At 47.8% G+C, this 20,782-nt stretch overlaps 1 protein-coding gene across 1 annotated transcript in view; it reads left to right on the top strand.

Annotated features, from left to right (window-relative positions):
- The first annotated feature begins 20,316 nt into the window (after positions 1 to 20,316).
- The window catches only part of LOC121855604 (keratin-associated protein 16-1-like), a 1,134-nt gene continuing 668 nt past the window's right edge, over positions 20,317 to 20,782 (top strand). The window contains exon 1 of the mRNA XM_042350651.1: positions 20,317 to 20,782. This exon is cut by the window's right edge and continues 668 nt beyond it. Coding sequence (XP_042206585.1) covers positions 20,317 to 20,782 — 466 coding nt within the window.

The following is a 20,782-nucleotide window of genomic DNA, read 5'->3' as shown; positions in this document are numbered from 1 at the left end:
GGTAGTGGTGGTAGTATGGAATGGTGGTAACAGTGGTGGTGATGGTAGTGGTGGTAATTGTAGTGGTGATGTTAGTGGTAGTGGTGGTAGGGGATGGTGTGGTGGTAGGGGGATGGTGGTGGTAGTGGTGGTAGTGGTGGTGGTATGGTGGTAACATGGTGGAGATGGTAGTGGTGGTAATTGTAGTGGGTGAAGTAGTATGGTGGTAGGGGATGGTGGTGTAGGGGATGGTGGTGGTGGTGGTGGTAATGGTAAATAGTGGTAGATGTAGTGGTGGGTAATTGTAGTGTGATGTTAGTGTAGTGGTGTAGGGATGGTATGGTAGTGGGGATGGTGGTGGTGGTGGTGATGGTAATGGTGGTAATAGTGGTGGTGATGGTAGTGGTGGTAAAAGTGGTGGTAGTGGTGGTAGTGGGGATGGTGGTGGTAGTGGTGGTAGTGGGGATGGTGGTGGTAGTGGTGGTAGTGGTGGTGATAGTTAACATGCTGGCGGGTCGACCAATTAATGTGCTTCCTGTGTCTGGCTCCCACCCGTGACGGACCACGGGGGCCGCCTGCTGCTGCTGCTGTTGCTTGTGTTACTGCTGTTGTTACTGCTGTTGTTACTGCTGGTGTTACTGCTGTTAGTGGTGCTACTGATATTGCTGGTATTACTGTTGCTACTTCTGTTACCACCGTTGTCGTTAGTTCTGTTGGTGTTACTGTTTTCTTCTGTAACTTTAAGGCATTCGGGGCCAGGCAGTAACAACAATGGGTGTCTGGGGCCACTTAGTGAGAGTTATAGTCAATATCTCGGCCACTCAGGGAGCTTTGGGGGCATATGAAGCCAATTAGGGAGTTTTAGGAGTATATGAGACCAATCAGGGAACATCTGGGCATACGAGACCAATCAGGGAGGGTTAGTGGCATATGAAACCAATCAGGGAGCTTTTAGGAGTATATGAGACCAATCAGGGAACATCTGGGCATACGAGACCAATCAGGGAGGGTTAGTGGCATATGAGACCAATCAGGGAGCTTTTAGGAGTATATGAGACCAATCAGGGAACATCTGGGCATACGAGACCAATCAGGGAGGGTTAGTGGCATATGAGACCAATCAGGGAGCTTTAGGAGTATATGAGACCAATCAGGGAGCTTTAGGAGCATGGGGAGCCACTCAGTGAGAATTAAAAGAAAACGGGGCCACTGAACAAGCATTAGAGGCCGTTAATGATACCTTAGTGGGGGCTGGAGGCCAAATAAAGAAAACAATAGAGAAATCCGAGAGAAAGAGAGAGAGAAAAAGACGATAAATGAACGAAAGGGGGGTAGAGGAGAATGAAGAGAACAATGAAATGGGAAAGTAGGAGGGGAAAATGTAAAGGAGGAAAGGAGAGTTAGAGGAGAAAGGTAAAGAGGTGTTGAAAAGTAGAAGGATGAAAGGGATGAGGGAAGGATGGGGAGAGAGAGAGATGGAGAGAGAGAGAGAGAGAGAGAGAGAGAGAGAGAGAGAGAGAGAGAGAGAGAGAGAGAGAGAGAGAGATACAACAGAAGTAAGACACACATAAAGGACAATAAAGATAATTATTTACATCTTGGAAGAAAGTAAAGAAGAAGGAGGAAGAAAATATGATAAAATGGGTAGAACTGTGGAGGCAGCAACATCGAATAAAGATGAAATAAATACAAGCAATTAACAAGATCTGGGATAGATAAATTGTATAAATCTTCAATAAATATAAATACATATATATTAATCTCTAATTTTAAACACACCCATTGAGGATTCGAACCCGCGAACCCGACCACCAGTCAAAGCAGCTAACAACTCGACCACTAAACTACTTATTTAACTCACTTGGTGGCGCTGCGGTCTGGTGCTTCGGTGGGGCCAACTGAGTCAGGTTCGAATCCTAACATCCGAATCTCTGAGAAAATTAGAGAAGCATTTGGGTCCGAATTTCCGAAACCCCGAAAATCTTAACTTTTGAATCTTCAAGAATTTCCTCACCGCTCCCTCACCTCCCACGTCTCTCCCCCTCACCCCCATATGGCCTCCCTTCCCTCCCTCTATGCTTCCCCCTCCCCCTTGGCCACCCCCCCTCCCCCTATGGCCACTCCCCGGCAGCAGGTGAGTTAACTTTTACATCTGTGGTAATCTTCTTCACTTCCTCCCGACTCCAGAATTACAAGGAAATACGAAGAGAGACAATCCCCGGGCTTTATCCTAAGTGTAATTGATCTACTTCCCGTCTCCTTGGTTGAATATCCCTCCCTCTCCCTCACCCCTCTCTCCTCACTCTCCCTCACTCTTCCTCCCCCTCCTCCCTCACCCCCTCCTCCCTCAATCCCTCCTCCCCACTTCCTCCCTCACTCTCCCTCACTCTCCTCTCACCCCTCCCTCCTCACCCCCTCTCTCCTCACCTCCTCACTCCTTCCCTCACCCTCCCTCCCCTCACCCTCTCCCCCTCACCTTCCTCCCTCACCACCCATATTCATTCACTCACTCACCCTCCCTCCTTACTTCCCTACCTCCCTTATCTAACCTAACCTAACATAACGTAACGAAACCAAATTGTCACTTAGTTATGAAACCTTCTCTTCCTCTTCTTCTCCTATCACGCTTCCTCCTCCTCCTTCTCCTCTTCTTCCAACTTTCTCCTCTTCTTCTACCTCTTCCTCCTCCTCCACCACTTCTCCTCCTCCTCCTCTTCCACCCCTCCTCCTCCTCCACCCCGCCTCCTCATCTTCCTCTACCCCTCCCTCCTCCTCTTCCTCTACTCCCTGCTCCTCCTCTTCTACCTCTTATTCTACCTCTTCCTCCTCCTCCTCCTCTACCTCTACTCCCTACTCCTCCTCTTCTACCTCTTCCTCCTCTTAGCTGCACCTTGTTCATTTTCCCGGGTGAGGCGGAGTAAGGCGAGGGGCTAACTTTGTTAATTAAGCAAATATCCAAGGCTCGCGGGGGTCAGACCAGGGAAAGAGTGCTGGTTGGAGGGTGGGTGGTCAGATACTCCTGCCCCGTGCACTCCCAGCCTGCCCCGTGCACTCCCTAGGTTACCCCGTGCACTCTCTAGGTTATACCCGTACAGTTTATAGGCTGTTGCTCCGTGCACTCCTAGCCTGCCCCGTGCACTCTCTAGGCTGCCCCTTTCCTTCTCTAGGTTACCCCGTGCACTCCTTAATCAGCCCTGTGTATCATTAGCCTGCCCCGTGCACTCCTAACCTACCTCGTGCACCGCCAGCCAGCTCCATACACCACCATCCTGTAGTATCGTGTACTCGTAACCGGTTCTGTATCCCCAGAGTGCACAATATCCTCCTAGCCTGCCCCCAAGCACTCTAGTTTTTGTGCACGCCACGTTTCTAGCCTACCTTGTGCACTCCCAAATCTCCGACTACCCGTGCACAACCTACCATGGACCGTACTCCTGCGATCCCGACTCGTGCACTCTAAATCTAAGCTCGTGCACTCTGTGGTCTATGTTCTGTGTGAGACCTGTACACTCGTAAAGGTTCATGCACTCACTCCTTATGCCTATACATGTGCACTGGATGATCACACCCTATAAGAGTGCACCTTAGCGCTGAGTCCTGTGTACGTGCACTCATTAAGGCTGTCGATCACTAAACCTTGTAAAGTGTAGCCGTGTGCACTCTCTACCTGTGTGCACGCCCATTCTCTGTGGACTCCCTACCTCCCATCCTACCCCAACCCCCCCTACCTCCCCACCTTCACCCCACCTCCTACCCCGTGCACACCCCCACCTTCCACCTCCGTGCACGCCTCCATCCCCAACCCTCCCTACCTCCTGCAACCTCCCACCTCCGTGCACCCTCACCTCCCTCACCTCCGTGCACCTCACCTCCTCCTCGTGCACACCCCTACCCTCCTACCTCCGTGCACCCCCCTACCTCCCTCTTACCTCCGTGCACTCGCTAAAGCTGTCAGATTTTTACCATTAAAGAATTTTCTCCGCCTTCATAATCTGGCCACAGTAAATTATAATCTCCCCGCGTGTAAGGTTAAATAAAGAGTAAACTTATGGTGTTTATTTTCGGCCTAAAACAGATTAATGATTAGAAGAAATTGTTTTTTTTTAGAGGAATAAATCTTTGTTTATTTATTTATTTATTTATTTTTTTGTTTTAAGACGATGAATAAATCTGGGTTTTTTTCTGAGACTTTGAGTAAATTTTTTTTTTGTGTATGTTGAGATAAGATGGTGAATAAATCTTAGTTTCTTTTTCTTCCTCTTCTTCTTCTTCTCCTTCCATCCCTCTCCCGCCTTCCTTCCATCTCTCATTTCCTTCTTTTAACCCTAATCTTCCCTCCCTCTCCTTCCCCCATTCTCTTTACCCATTCTCACCCTTTAATCATTCTCCAAAAACCCATTCACCTTTCCCTCCCCCTCACTCATTCACCTTCTCACTCTCTCTCTTCCTTTCCTCCTCCTTCAATTCCTTCATTCCCTTTATTTTTTTTTCATTTAACTCTTTTTTAAGACGGAATAGGAGTAATGCATTTCCCCCTTCTCCCTTCCTACTCTTCTCTCTTCTTCTCCTTCTTCCTCTTTTATTACCGTTTTTATCCTTTCTTCTTCTGCATTTCACATTCTTTCTCTTTCTTATATCGTCCTTTTTTCTTTCACTTTTTTCTTTAAATATTTTCTCCTCTTTTAATGATTCCTCTTCTTTATCTCGACTGTTCCTCCTCCTCCTGTTCCTCTTCCTTCTCCTCCTGTCCCTCCCCCTCCTCCTCTTCCTCCTTCTATCCATTCACCTATCATTTCCTCCCTTATCCCCCCCCCTCCCTGTTCTTCCCCTTCCTTCTGCTTCTCCTATTCCTCCTCCTCTTCTCACCCTTGTTTACAAAGGCTTGGTAGTGGTGTTTACAAAGGCCCACTAGTTTGCTGACAAATGCTCTTCAGTATTTTATTTCCAAAGGTTCAGTAAATCACATAAAAAAAGGTTTAAATTACTTACATGCAAAGGCACATATATTTCCAAGGGCTCGGCAGTTTATTTCCAAAGGGTCACCAAACCTTGTGTTCAGTTTCTCATTTACAAAGACTTATCAGTTCCCAAAGGTTAAGTAGTTAATTCCAAAGGTCTCACTCACCCACTCACTTATACATAAAGTTCGGTTATTTCCTTACATATTTTCAGTAATTTATTTCCCAAGGTTCTGTGATTTATTTCCAAATGTTCATTGATTCATTTCCAATGGGTCTGTGATTTATTTCCAAAGGTTCAGTGATTTATTTCCAAATGTTCTGTGATTTATTTCCAAATGTTCTGTGATTTATTTCCAAATGTTCTGTGATTTATTTCTAAATGTTCTGTGATTTATTTCCAAATGCACCGTGATTTATTTCCCAAGGTTCTGTGATTTATTTCCAAAGGTTCAGTGATTTTGTTAAGGTCGTATCATGATGGGTTCCACTCCAAGTGAACCCCTCAATCTAAATGATCCAATCTACTCAGTGTATGTATCACGTGTGTGTGTGTGTGTGTGTGTGTGTGTGTGTGTGTGTGTTCCAGGTGTGTGTGTGTGTGTGTGTGTGTGTGTGTGTGTGTGTGTGTGTGTGTGTGTGTGTGTGTGTGTGTGTGTGTGTGTGTGTGTGTGTGTGTGTGTGTGTGTGTGTGTGTGTGTGTGTGTGTGTGTGTGTGTGTGAATAGAATATGCTAAACGACTTATCCGATTTTATTGAAACATAGCAGGCGTAAGCAGAGAGGGGTGTGTTATGTGTGGTAGAGAGAGAGAGAGAGAGAGAGAGAGAAAGAGAGAGTTATGTGTGTGGCAGAGAGAGAGAGAGAGAGTGAGTGTGTGTGTGTGCGTGTGTGTGTGCGTGTGTGTGTGCTACACCTCAGTGATTGACTCGTTAGCATTGACTTAATCACAGGTGAATGAAACGCCAGCGTGAGGGCCTTGAGCATCATTTCCAAGTATATTTCCAGGTAAATATTGACTCACTAGGCACCCACATATCTCTCATGGCACATTCCTGTATAATCATCATCATCATCATCATCATCATCATCATCATCATCATCATCATCATCATCATCATCATCATCATCAGGTTACAGGCTGGAACTTGACTCTCTCTCTCTCTCTCTCTCGTGTGTGACCTGGGCGGGGTCTGTGTGTGGCAGGTCCCTCTGGATTCCACACAACATCACAGTGATGGGCAGTTTGCCTTGCATTGACACCTGACCATCAAGATAGTGGCCTCGGGTGCTGGCTGGTGCTGGAGTGAGCTGCCCAACCTTGTTTTTACGGCAGCCATTATGATGTAAGGCCACAACACCTGCCGCTTGACCCCATAGTCTAACCTGGATATAGTGTACACTCATTACATCCATGTGTGGAGTACAACACCTGAGGGATGACACACACCTGAGCGATGTTAAGAAGGTGTTAAGATTCCTTACTACTAACATGACACAAAAGGTTAAGGGATAAATTCGTTTTGTTCGTCTCAGAGGCGGCGTGGCTGTCTTAAGCGGGTCATGCCACTAAAACGACGATTAAATGATCTTGACTAACGTATAAACCCCTCCCTCACTTCTGGCAGGCGTGGCAAGGCTCCCAGCTTCCTGATGACAGTGAGTTGTAATCCTCCCACTCTGATACATTTGTTGGAATTCCCTCACTCTTTTATCTTGGAAACACAGACGTAAAACTCATCCCAACTGACAATATTTCGCAACCTTTGTCATGGTGATGATGACCTGGCTCACCCACGGGTCGGCTGCCAGTGTGGTTTAGCTTGTCAGCGGGCGGCAGAGGTGGGACAAGTGGCGTAGCAGGATATATGAAATTTTGGCGACAGGATCATGAAACTGACTCTCTAGGAACACCGGCTGTCTGGAATATTGCTTTGGGCGACTTTTTCTCTAATCTAAGTCACAGGGAGGGTGTGAGGGCAGTACAGGAGGCAACAACCTGATGTACTCTGGCCGGTTCATGACTATATTTCTTGTGTTGTGGTAGACAGTTACTGGTGATCCTTTTGGTCCATGTTATCATCTGAATGTCGTCGGATCACGCACAGCTTGGAGGGGAGGAGGGAGGGAGGGAGGGAGGGAGACGGTCACCTGCCTCCTCCTGTGGTTCGTGATGTTGGCGGCTCAGAGTGAGTGACGCTTGCTCAACAACAACAATGGTTGGTCGCTATGTCCTCCATCTCGTTCACAGTCAACGCCGTAATCCAGCACATCAAGGGAGGACACTTCTCTCACATTGTCCTCAGCGCAAGAGGCTTCTGGTGGCACGGCGGTAGTGAATATTCCACCTTCTTAATAACAAAGAATTCTTCTTCCTACTCTTCCTCCTCCTTCTCTTCTTCCTCCTTCTCCTTCTCTTATTCTTCCTCCTTCTTCTCTTCTTCTTCTCCTCCTCCACTTGCTTCTCTTCCTCCTCCTCCTCCTCCTCCTCCTTCTCTTGTTCTTCTTCCTCTCCCCCTCCTCCTCCTCCTTTGCTAATTTTATCAGTTGTGCCAATACGCGTTAAATATTACCACCATCAATGTCACCATAATCGTGTTTCACAGTGGCATAAAACTCTCTCTCTCTCTCTCTCTCTCTCTCTCTCTCTCTCTGTAGGCATCAAGAATTATCCCAACTAATTTAAAAAAGAAAACAAAGACATTTAAGCAAGATTATTTTGAAAGATATTTTTCCAGCCATCACTGAACCTTAATCAATAGTGTTTACAGGTACCAGGGTGAGTTGCTCCACCTGTCCACGTCACTCACCGGGGACGCTCGTCAGGTTAATTAGTGGGCGTTTTACCTGTCAAAGTTATGTCAATTATGTGTTTATTGTTATTATTATTATTATTATTATTATTATTATTATTATTATTATTATTATTATTATTATTATTATTATTATTATTATTATTATTATTATTATTATTATTATTATTATTATTATTATTATTATTATTATTATTATGACAATATAGGAAGGAGGAAAGGAAAGAAGAGAGGGATGGACAAAGGGGAGGGAGGAGTGAAATGAGTAGGGAGGGATAGTAAGATATAGGGAATTATAGAGGAGGGATAAGGGGGGATAGAAAGAGGGAGGAGGGAGGAGAGGGAGGGAGGGAGGGAGGATGGAGGAAGGGAGGATGGATGGAGGGAGGGAGGGAGGGAGGGAGGGAGGAGGGATGGAGGGAAGGAAGGAGGAAGGGAGGGAGGGAGGGAGGGAGGGAGAGGGAGGGAGGGAGGAGGTAGGGAGGGATGGAGGGGGAAGGAAGGAAGGGAGGAGGGGAGGGATGGAGGAAGGGGAGGGATGGATGGAGGGATGGGAGGGAGGAGGAGGGAGGAGGATGGAGGGGGAAGGAGGGAGGGAGGGAGGGAGGAGGAGGAGGAGGGAGGGAGGAGGGAGGGAGGGAGGAGGGAGGAGAGAGAGGAGGGGGAAGACCACTCACCTGTTGATGGGCCCACACCTCGTTCAAACTGAGTCTTAACGTCGACACTCCTCACCAACACCCCCAGGATGCTTGCAATTACCACCTGTCTCTCTCTCTCTCTCTCTCTCTTCCTCTCTCTCTATCTCTCTCTCTATCTGTCTCTCTTTCTATCTATATTTATCTCTCTGTCTCTCTGCCTGTCTGTCTCTCTCTGTCTCTCCTTATCTCTCTTTCTGTCTATCTTTGTCTCTTTTATCACTCTCTTTCTTTATGTCTATATTTGTCTGTTTCTCTGTCTCTCTCTCTTTTATCTGTCTCTATCTTCCTCCTCTAACTCACATTCTCTCTGTCATCTACCTTTTCACTCTCCAGTCCCCCTTCCTTAAGTCTTTCCCCTTCCTTTCCTTTCTCCCTAATTCCTTCTTCTTCCCCTTCCTTTCCTTTCTCCCTAATTCCTTCTTCTTCTCCTTCCTTTCCTCTCCCTAATTCTTTCTTCTCCCTCCCTTCTTTCCTCTCTCCCTATTTCCTTTTCCCCCTTTCCTTTCCTCTCTTCTTCCACCTGTACGTCATTCTCTCTTGCCTCTTCCTCCTTCTCTCCTCAATATCTCTTCCCATCTCTTCCCTTCCTCATTCATTATTTGTATTATTCACTTCCACACACACACACACACACACACACACACACACACACACACACACACACACACACACACACACGCGCACACACACACACACACACACACACACACACACACACACACACACACACACACACGCACACACACACACACACACACACACACACACACACACACACACACACACACACACACACACACACACACACACACACACACACACACACACACATACACACACACACACACACCGTTGTTTAATTAACTGCTTGGTAACCTTCCCCTGATTTTCCTCACAATTTATTACTTTATGGTGTGATGAGAGAGAGAGAGAGAGAGAGAGAGAGAGAGAGAGAGAGAGAGAGAGAGAGAGAGAGGAGAGAGAGAGAGAGAGAGAGAGAGAGAGAGAGAGAGAGAGAGAGAGAGACCAACCCGGATTTATAGGAGCAAGTAGGATGAAGGCAATGAGGTAGTTGGTATGGGATTTTGTGTTGGGAGGGAGGGAGGAGGGAGAGAGAAGGAGGGAGGAGAGGAAGGAAGGTTGGAGGGAGGAAAGAGAGGAGTAGGTGTGTGTGGTGGTGGTGGTGGGGGTGGGGGGGTGTGGGCTGATGAAAAGGGAGGGGGTAAAGAAGGAGGAAGGGAGAAACTGATGGGAGGGAAGATGGAAGAGAAGGAAGTACAAGACCGTAAGGATGGAAAAGAAGGGTCGATGAATACACACACACACACACACACACACACACACATACACACACTTACATTCATCATCCTATCACTAATTATACAGGTAACCCCAACTAGAGGTAAGACAGGTGACAACAGGTGTGTGACAAGTCGAAGGTGCTGATGTGTTTACCTGTCTGTCTGTTAGTTCCCAACAGCACCTGTTGATGTGACGTAATTAATTAGATGTGAATAAATTAGGAAATAATGATTAATTTGATGATACTACTGCTACTACTACTACTACTACTACTACTACCAGTACTACTACTAGTACTACTGCTTTTTTATATATTCTGTGGCCTGTAGCCTCCCCCACTACTACTACTACTACTATGAATAATTGTTGCCCCGAGTGGTCGAGGATGGCCGGCCCAAGGGCCACCTAGGCGTGAATTTGTTTAAGGTATGGAAGATGTCTCCAACACAACAACCACACCCTGAGTTAACGAGCTGCATGACACAGTGTCAAGAAATAGTCCGAGACGACCGGACAACTCGCCAACTGCACTGGCTAACCATTACCCCGGAACACGATCCGCAAATCGATTAACATCCAGGTTCCTAATTACTGCTGGGTAGACAGAGGCAAATGGCGTAAAAAAAACTTGCCCATAGTTTCACCCTGCCCGGGTATCGAACCCCGGGTCCAATCACTTGCGAGGCGAGCATGCTGACCATTACATCACAGGTCACAACTACTACATGAGTAACAGATAGAAATAAAACAAATAAACTTACCGACATAAACAAACAAACAAACAAACAAACAAAGTAAAAACTACCATACAATAAATTAACAATAAAAAATATATCAATTAATAAAAAGATAAATACGAAACACAACTAAAATAAAACCCCTAATTAAACATAAATGGATTAATTATAAGTATACGTAATTTAACGCTCATAATTAATTGTATACTTTCGTTTAACTTTTGTTTTTAATTCCCTAAAACTTTCGGTCAACTGTGGGTGTTAACTTTTGGGTGACAAGCATTATAAAAAAAAGACTTGGTATAATGCTTCGGTTTTTTCACGATATTATAAAGGGTTGGTTTTTATTATGGTGGTTTAAGTGTTTGGTTTTTCATTGGTTTTTATTATATATATTCTAGATTTCCTTCTTTAATTCTTCTCTCCTTTGCTCCTTCCTTCTTTTCTCTCTCTCTCTCTCTCCCCTGCTTCTCCCCTTTTCTCCATGCTTCCTTCCTCTTCTCTTCCTCATTGGCATTCATCTCCCTAACCCCTCTTCTTACTCTCACCTCCCTCTTCCTCCTCCTCCTCCTGCTCCTCCTCCTCCTCCTCCTCCTCCTTCTTCTTCTTCACTCCTCTTCCTATTCTCTATTCTTTACTCCTCCTTCACTATTCTACTTTCACCCCTCTTCTTCCTCCCCCTCCTCCTTCTCCAGCACTTTCACTCCCTCTTCTTCCTCCCTCCTCCTCCTTCTCCAGCATCCCTCTTCTTTCTCTCCTTCCCCTCCTCCTTCTTCACCCCTCTTCTCTACTCCTCTTCCTTCTCCTCGTCTCTACTCCTTCTGCTTCCTCCTCCACCTCCTTCACCCTCCTTCTTTCTCCTCGTCTCTACTCCTTCCTTGCTTCCTCCTCCACCTCCTTCAATTCTTCTTCCTCCTCTTCCACTCTTCCTTCTTCCACCTCCTTCACCTTTCTTTTTCTTCCTCCTTCTACTCCTTCCTTTCTTTCCTTCCTTCATCTCCCGGCCAATATGGAACTTCCTGAAAACACAGCCTGCTCATTTTGGTTAACACTAATTGCTTGGCTAAAGATTGAACTGAAGGGAGACTGTGTGAGCCCGCGGCACCCTCCCCTCTCTCCTCCCCTCTCCCCTGCACCTCCTTCCCTCCCTCTCCCTCTCCCCCACACACACCCTGACACCTGTCACCTGAAGGCACGGCTGACTGACATTTAGAAACACGGCTGACATCTGGAGCCACAGCTGACATCTGGAGGCACGGCTGATATTTGGAAGCACGGCTGACTGACCTTTAGAAGCACGGCTGACATCTGGAGGTACGGCTGATATCTGGAAGCACGGCTGACATCTGGAGGTACGGCTGATAACTGGAAGCACGGCTGACATCTGGAAGCACGGCTGACATCTGGAGGCACGGCTGACATTTGGAGGCTAATCAGGTGAGTCAGGTAAGTATATGTAATTATACTGTAAAGCTGATGAGAAACAAGTGAATATTTAACTTATGATTGGTAATAAAGCTTAATTTGTTATCTGTGGTTATTGTATAGAGATCAAGCTTAATTTATTATCTGTAATTATTGTAGAGATTAGCTTAATTTATTATCTGTAATTATTGTAGAGATTAAGCTTAATTTGTTATCTGTGGTTATTGTATAGAGATCAAGCTTAATTTATTATCTGTAATTATTGTAGAGATTAAGCTTAATTTGTTATCTGTGGTTATTGTATAGAGATCAAGCTTAATTTGTATCTGTGGTTATTGTATAGAGATAAAGCTTAATTTGTTATCTGTGATTTGTGTATAGAGATAAAGCTTAATTTGTTATCTGTGGTTATTGTACAGAGATCAAGCTTAATTTATTATCTGTAATTATTGTAGAGATTAAGCTTAATTTGTTATCTGTGGTTATTGTATAGAGATCAAGCTTAATTTATTATCTGTAATTATTGTAGAGATTAAGCTTAATTTGTTATCTGTGGTTATTGTATAGAGATCAAGCTTAATTTATTATCTGTAATTATTGTAGAGATTAAGCTTAATTTGTTATCTGTGGTTATTGTATAGAGATCAAGCTTAATTTACTATTTATATCTGTTGTATACAGATAAAACAGCGACTAAACTGATACAACCTGACAACAACAACAACAACAACAACAACAACAACAACAACAACAACAACAACAACAACAACAACAACAGACAAATAAATTGATCTATGAATTGATACAAAAACAACGGCGACATCAAGTAGCTACAACAGGTAAATTGTCAAAAAAACACAAAAAACCAACCATTTATAACTCTTACAACAACAGCAACACTCATTTACATGTACACGACTGGTTAAAAACAACTACAAGAGCAAAAACAACAACAACAACAAGTATCTACAATTATTACACTCAAACGGAAAAAATACAACTATTTCAGGAACACACAAACACACACGCACGCACACACACACACACACACACACACACGGACCACTTGGAGAATGTGTGGCATCAAGGAATGTGTCTCATTACTAGAGGTAAAGAGAGGAGTGGGCAGCGTGGTACCTGCCCAGGTGTGAGTGTAATAAGGGGGGTGGGGCGGGCCAGTAGCACCGCCCTAATTAAGAGACGCTCGGTGGCCCGTGAGACCGCCAACACCCACCCACCTACCTGTGTACCTGTAATATACTCCTCCACTACTTGCTGTCTTCTCCTTGTGACGGGGATGGAAGGAGGAAGTGAGAGGGAGGGGGTAATGGGAGGGAAGAAGGGAAGGAATGTGGGAAGGGTCAGTGGAGGATGGAGAGAGGAAGGGAGGTAAGGAGGGGAGGAAGGTAAGGAGTTAATAAAAGGTAGACAGAAGGAAGCAGTAAGGGAGGTAAGGAGCGATAGAGGAATGGGGGAACAGAGGAATGAGAAAGTGGAAGATTGAAGGAGTGAATGAGGGGAAAAAGGAAAGAGGGAGAAGGAGGAAGGGTAAAATGGAGGAAGTTAGTGAATAATGGGGAAGGATTGAAGGATTAGTGGAGGTTGAGAGCCAAGAGAGGTTACGGGAGGAGGAGGAGGAGCCAAGAGATAAGGAAGAAGAAGAGGAGGAGGAGTAGGAGGAGGGAGAAGAAGAGTAGGAGGTGATGGAAGAGTTTGCAAGAGAGTGGGAGTAAGTTGACTGATATGTGGAGAAGCGAGAGGGCAGAAGAGAGAAAGAAAGAAAGAAAGAAAGAAAGAAAGAAAGAAAAAAGAGAGAGAGAAGGGGGGAAATAACTATGTATTTCTCAGCGATGCTACAAGGTATGTGTCTCACCACTGATGGACCTCCGCTCACACCACCGCCACATACACTTGTTCCTCCTCACCTCCAGGTAACAGCACTGGGTATTGTCTCAACCTTCACAGAATTCATCCCTGCATTCTTTTTCTTTCTTCATTTTTGTCTCTTTTTTCGTAGGTGTGGTGGCACTGTGGTTGTTGTGATGTGGTACTGTTGGGGGGATGCATGGTGGTGGCACTGTTGGGGTGTGAGGTGTGGTGGCACTGGTGTGATGTGCGTGGTGGCACTGTTGGGTGGTGATGTAGGTGGTGGCACTGTTGTTGGGGGTGATGCAGGTGTGGTGGCACTGTTGGGGGTGATGCAGGTGTGGTGGCACTGTTGGGTGGTGATGAAGGTGTGGTGGCACTGTTGGGTGGTGATGTGGTGGCACTGTTGGGTGGTGATAAAGGTGTGGTGGCACTGTTGGGGTGATGCAGGTGGCACGTGGTGGCACTGTTGGGTGGTGATGTAGGCGTGGTGGCACTGTTGGGTGGTGATGTAGGTGTGGTGGCACTGTTGGGGGTGATGTGTGGTGGCACTGTTGGGTGGTGATGAAGGTGTGGTGGCACTGTTGGGGGGTGAGGCGTGGTGGAACTGTTGGGTGGTGATGAAGGTGTGGCACTGTTGGGGGTGATGTAGGCGTGGTGGCACTGTTGGTGGTGTGTGGTGGCACTGTTGGGGTGATGAGGTGGTGGCACTGTTGGGGGTGATGTAGGTGGCACTGTTGGGGGTGATGCAGGTGTGGTGGCACTGTTGGGGTGATGTAGGTGTGGGGTTGGGGGTGATGCAGGTGTGGTGGCACTGTTGGGGGTGGATGAGGTGGTGGCACTGTTGGGTGGTGTAGGCGTGGTGGCACTGTTGGGTGGTGATGAAGGTGTGGTGGCACTGTTGGGTGGTGATGAAGGTGTGGTGGCACTGTTGGGGGTGATGTAGGCGTGGTGGCACTGTTGGGTGGTGATGTAGGCGTGGTGGCACTGTTGGGTGGTGATGTAGGTGTGGTGGCACTGTTGGGTGGTGATGAAGGTGTGTGGGCACTGTTGGGGGTGATGCAGGTGTGGTGGCACTGTTGGGTGGTGATGAAGGTGTGGTGGCACTGTTGGGTGGTGATGTAGGTGTGTGGCACTGTTGGGTGGTGGTGGCACTGTTGGGGGTGATGTAGTGGTGGTGATGTAGGCGTGTGGCACTGTTGGGTGGTGATGAAGGTGGTGGCACTGTTGGGGTGATGTAGATGTGGTGGCACTGTTGGGGTGTAGATGTGGTGGTGGGGTGATGCAGGTGTGGTGGCACTGTTGGGGTGATGTAGTGGCGGCACTGTTGGGGTGATGCAGGTGTGGTGCACTGTTTGGGGGTGATGGTGTGGTAGCACTGTTGGGTGGTGATGCAGGTGTGGTGGCACTGTTAGGGATGCAGGTGTGGTGGCACTGTTGGTGATGTAGGTGTGGTGGCACTGTTGGGGTGATGCAGGTGTGGTGGCACTGTTGGGGGTGATGGTGTGGTGGCACTGTTGGGGTGATGTGTGGTGGCACTGTTGGGGTGATGGTGGTGGGTGTGGTGATGCACGTGGTGGCACTGTTGGGTGTGTAGGTGTGGCGGCACTGTTGGTGATGCAGGTGTGGGTTGGTGGTGACTGCGTGGGTGATGCAGGTGTGGTGGCACTGTTGGGGTTGATGCAAGTGTGGTGGCACTGTTGGCGGGGTGTAGTGTGGTGGCACTGTTGGGGTGATGCAGGTGTGGTGGCACTGTGGGGGTGATGCAGTGTGGTAGCACTGTTGGGGGTGATGCAGGTGTGGTGGCACTGTTGGGGGGTGATGCAGGTGTGGTGGCACTGTTTGGGAGGTGATGCAGGTGTGGTGGCACTGTTGGGGGTGATGCAGGTGTGGTGGCATTGTTGAGGGCATTTCCAGTTGCTTTCAGTATTGGCTCTTTACCGTATTCATTTTTTTTACAATTTCCTATAAAATAATTTTCTTCATCGTCCAAAAAAAAAAATAGTGTTGACAAATCGTAATTTTTTTAACTTGAAAATATCTCTATTGACCAGGTGTGTCTGTGGGCCGGGACGGTAGACTGTACAGGTGATAGACAGGTGGACAATGTACTGTCATGTTCAGCTTAGATGGAGGCGCTCTTCCTCTTCCACCATCACCACCATCACCACTACCAGAAAGACCCATCACCATCAACAACACCATCACCACTCCCATCACCCCCACCTCCACCACCCCCACCTTCTCAGTCACGATACAAATATGGTCATTCTTGAGAGTTCCTACGTTAACTTTCACCCCTAACTAAAGAAAATTAAAACTCATCCAACTGACCGACTGAATCTACGGCAAAAAGGTGGATTAGATAGATAGATAGATAGATAGATAGACACTTACAGTACGACAAACTTGAAGAATTCCCTTAACACCAACAACGATACACAAACTTACCAGGCCTTCAGAGAATTCCCAGAGAGACAGAGAGACAGAGAAAGAGTAAAAAAAAAAAGAGAGGAATCATACAGTGTGAACCTTGTAAAATCCCTGTAGAACCTTGGAGAATCCCTGGAGATAAATTACAATACGGAGGAACATGAAATCTCCATATTTGCCGCCGTCACAGTGGTGGATGGCAGACCTACAGCTCACATAGTTTGGCCCTGAAGGATTACACATATCTCACAGCCAACCGAGGTAAATGGTGTTAGAGGGATGCCAGAGGTGGAGTTGCTGCTTGGTGTGTTGGTGGGGTGGTGGGGAGTGTTGGTGGGTGGTGAGAAGTGTTGGAGTATTTTTTTAGAGAATGGTGGTGAGTGTTGTGAGTATTAGTGGGTGTTGGAGGGCGTTGTAGGAGGTGTTGGAGAGTGTTGTAGGAGGTGTTGGAGGGCGTTGTAGGAGGTGTTGGAGAGTGTTGTAGGAGGTGTTGGAGAGCGTTGTAGGAGGTGTTGGAGGGCGTTGTAGGAGGTGTTGGAGAGTGTTGTAGGAGGTGTTGGTAGGAGGTGCTGTGTTGTGGAGGGGTGTGTTGCGTTAGGAGGTGTTGGAGAGCGTTGTAGGAGGTGTTTGAGGTTGTAGGAGGTGTTGGAGAGCGTTGGAGGAGTAGGAGGGTTGGAGAGCGGAGAGCGTTGTAGGAGGTGTTGGAGAGCTGTTGTAGGAGGTGTTGGAGGAGTTGTAGGAGGTGTTGGAGAGTGTTGGAGAGCGTTGTAGGAGGTGTTGGGGAGCGTTTGTAGGAGGTGTTGGGAGCGTTGTAGGAGTGTGGAGAGGAGATGTTGTAGGAGGTGTTGGAGAGCGTTGTAGGAGGTGTTGGAGAGCGTTGTAGGAGGTGTTGGAGGAGTTGTTGTAGGAGGTGCTGGAGAGCGTTGTAGGAGGTGTTGGAGAGGTTGTAGGAGGTGTTGGAGAGCGTTGTAGGAGGTGTTGGAGAGCGTTGTAGGAGGTGTTGGAGGGCGTTGTAGGAGGTGTTGGAGAGCGTTGTAGGAGGTGTTGGAGAGCGTTGTAGGAGGTGTTGGAGAGTGTTAGGAGGTGTTGGAGAGTGTTGTAGGAGGTGTTGGAGAGCGTTGTAGGAGGTGTTGGAGAGTGTTGTAGGAGGTGTTGGAGAGTGTTGTAGGAGGTGTTGGAGAGCGTTGTAGGAGGTGTTGGAGAGTGTTGTAGGAGGTGTTGGAGAGTGTTGTAGGAGGTGTTGGAGAGTGTTGTAGGAGGTGTTGGAGGGCGTTGGAGGAGGTGTTGGAGAGTGTTGTAGGAGGTGTTGGAGAGTGTTGTAGGAGGTGTTGGAGGTGTTGTAGGAGGTGGGTGTGCGTTGTAGGAGGTGTTGGAGGGTGTTGTAGGAGGTGTTGGAGAGTGTTGTAGGAGGTGTTGGAGAGTGTTGTAGGAGGTGTTGGAGAGTGTTGTAGGAGGTGTTGGAGAGTGTTGTAGGAGATGTTGGAGGCGTTGGAGGAGGTGTTGGGAGACTGAAGGTGTTCTTATTGTTTGTATCTGTGTTTATCTTATCTTACTCATTCTCCTTCCTTCCTCCTCTTATTGTCTTTCTCTGTTTTTTGGTTCTCTTGTTTTTGTCCCGTATTTTTCTCATCCTTTTCTATTTTATATCTATCCTTCTATCTATCTCTTTACATGTGACCGTATTTTTTTGTGTGTATGTAGCTCATGGTGTGTGTGTGTGTGTGTGTGTGTGTGAGGGAGTTCACCTTGCTGGAACACAGGTAAGCGTCCGTCCTCTTTAGGGACATCGTTTTACACGCCCTCCCTTCCCTTCCTCTCCCACCTCTCCCTCAAGCACCCCCTCCCTCCCCACCCCTCTGTCCCTCCCTCCGTTTCCTACCCTCCCTTCCTCCTTTTCTCTCTGCTTCCCTCCCTCCCTCCCTTCCGTTCCTCTCCACTACTCCCTCAAGCAGCCCCTCCCGCCCGCCCTCCCCCTCTCTTTCTCTCTCTCTCCTTTCGCTCATTTTCCCTCCCCTTCCCTCCTTTCTTTTTGCTTCCTTCCTCTTTCTCCCTCCTTTCTTCCTTTCTTTATCCTCCCTCCTTCAGTTCCTTCCTCGCCCGTCCTTCTCGCTGCCCTTTTTATTATTTTCCGTCTTTCCCATTTTCCTTTATTTCTTTCCCTTTCTCCTTTGGTTATTCCTTTTCTCGTATTATCTTCGTTTAACACACACACACACACACACACACACACACACACACACACACACACACACACACACACACACACACACACACACACACACTGTTCTCTCCATTCCATCTCTCCTCCTCCTCTTCTTCTCCTCCTTTTCCTTTCTCCCTTCTTCCTGTTCTTTTTCTTTTTTCTTTTTTTTCTTCTCTTTTCATCTTCAAATTTTTCCATCTCCTCTCCCTACTATTTATCTTTTTCCCTTTCTCTTTTCTTCTCTTCATCTCCCCTCCTGTTCGTTCCATCTTCTTTCCATGATCTCCTTCTCCACGTCTCCTCATATTGTTCTCTCGCCACAGATGAACAAGAAGAACAAATGAAAGGGAAAGAGAACAACACCTGACCGCCTCTGAGAACATGTCCCTCCCTCTCTCTCTCTCTCTCTCTCTCTCTCTCTCTGTCTTTCTCTTTTACTAACCCCCCTTCCCCAGTACTCCTTCCCCAGCTCCCCAGTTTCACTTACAACCTCGTTCGCCAAGTCTTAATGTCCATCTCCCTCCCGCCTTAACTACCCAGCACCCCTCCCCAACACCCCCTCCCTGCCCCCCTCCCTACCTCCATCTCCCTGCTCCTCGTTCTACAAAGCTCTCCCCAGCTGCCCTTAACACCCCTCCTCAACATGCCTCCCCAAGTTCCCTCTCCCCAAATACTCATCCTTCAACTTCTCTCCACCTCCCTCCCCCAACACCCCTACAAACCTTCCCCAGCTCCCCGTCCCCCAGTTTCCCCTCCCCAAGCTCCCTCCCCAGCTCCCCGTCTCCCTCCCCTAGTTTCCCTCCCCAGCTCCCCTCCTCCCCCAGTTCCCCCTCCCTAGCTTCCCCTCCCCAGCCTCACCTTACTGCCTCGTTCGCGAGTCTTAATGTGTGTGTCTCAGCCATTGTCATCTTCTCTTCTCTCTCTCACACGAGCAGATGGTGGCCTGCACACCTGCCACGCCACGCCTCACTGTACCGCCACGCCATGCCTACAGTGCCGCCACGCCTACTGTACCGCCACGCCATGCCTACAGTGCCGCCACGCCTACTGTACTGCCACGCCTACAGTTCAAAACGCCACACCTATTGCACTGCCACGCCCTCCTGTACCGTTTGTCACGCCTCCAGTACTGGCACACCTACAGTATCGCAACACCTGATGTACTCACACGCCACGCCTACATTACTGCCACGCCACGCCTACAGCACAACAACGCCACGCCTACAGCACAACAATGCCACGCCTATTGTACTGCCACGCCACGCCTACAGCACAACAATGCCACGCCTATTGTACTGCCACGCCACACCTACAGCACAACAACGCCAGGGCACCTGATCCGCTACACCCTGCATGCTGTACCCACATGCCTATGTTAACCTCCTGTCTATTACAATACAGCTGCCGCAACACCGCTGTACCATCACACAGGCTGTTACACACGCAGACTGTTCCAGCACGATTGTTTTATCCCAACACCTGCTGTACCTCCACACCTGCTGTACCTCCACACCTGCTGTTCCTCCACACCTACTGTACCTCCACACCTGCTGTACCACTACACCTGCTGACCCCCACACCTGCTGTACCCCCACACCTGCTGTACCCCCACACATGCTTTACCTCCACACCTGCTGTGCCTCTACGCCAGCTGTACCTCTACACCGGCTGTACCTCCACACCTGCTCTACCTCCACACCTGCTCTACCTCCACACCTGCTCTACCTCCACACCTCCTCTACCGCCACACACACACACACACCTGTTACATAAAAGCCAGTTCTTATATGACTTAGTTGTTCATTGTTTTAAATCATTCTTGACCAATTTGCTTCAAACAAATTTTTCTCGGCGCGATTATTTAACATAGGACAATTGACTGTGTTTGAATATCCCTTAAGACAATGTTGTTAAGCGGACGAGTGAGTCAGCGCCGCTCTTGTTGCCATCATCCATGTGTCCTCCTCCATGTGTCCTCCTGCATGTGTCCCTCCATATGTGTCCTCCTCCATGTGTCCTCCTGCATGTGTCCCTCCATATGTGTCCTCCTCCATGTGTCACTCCTGCATGTGTCCCTCCATATTTGTCCTCCATGTGTCCTCCTGCATGTGTCCCTCCATATGTGTCCTCCTCCATGTGACCTGCGTGTGTCACTCCTGCATGTGTCCCTCATATGTGTCCTCCTCCATGTGTCCCTCCATATTTGTCCTCCGTGTGTCTTCCTTTATGTGTCCCCCCTCTGTGTTCTCCTTTATGTGTCCCTCCATATGTGTCCTCCTCCATGTGTCCCTCCATATTTGTCCTCCATGTGTCTTCCTTTATGTGTCCCCCCTCTGTGTTCTCCTTTATGTGTCCCTCCATATGTGTCCT

This window comes from Homarus americanus, unplaced genomic scaffold, assembly GCF_018991925.1.
Source record: "Homarus americanus isolate GMGI-L3 unplaced genomic scaffold, GMGI_Hamer_2.0 scaffold7941, whole genome shotgun sequence".
In the NCBI taxonomy this organism is placed as follows: Eukaryota; Metazoa; Arthropoda; class Malacostraca; order Decapoda; family Nephropidae; genus Homarus; species Homarus americanus.
The sequence above is the reverse complement of the archived record's forward strand: the minus strand, read 5'-3'. Positions and strand labels throughout refer to the sequence as shown.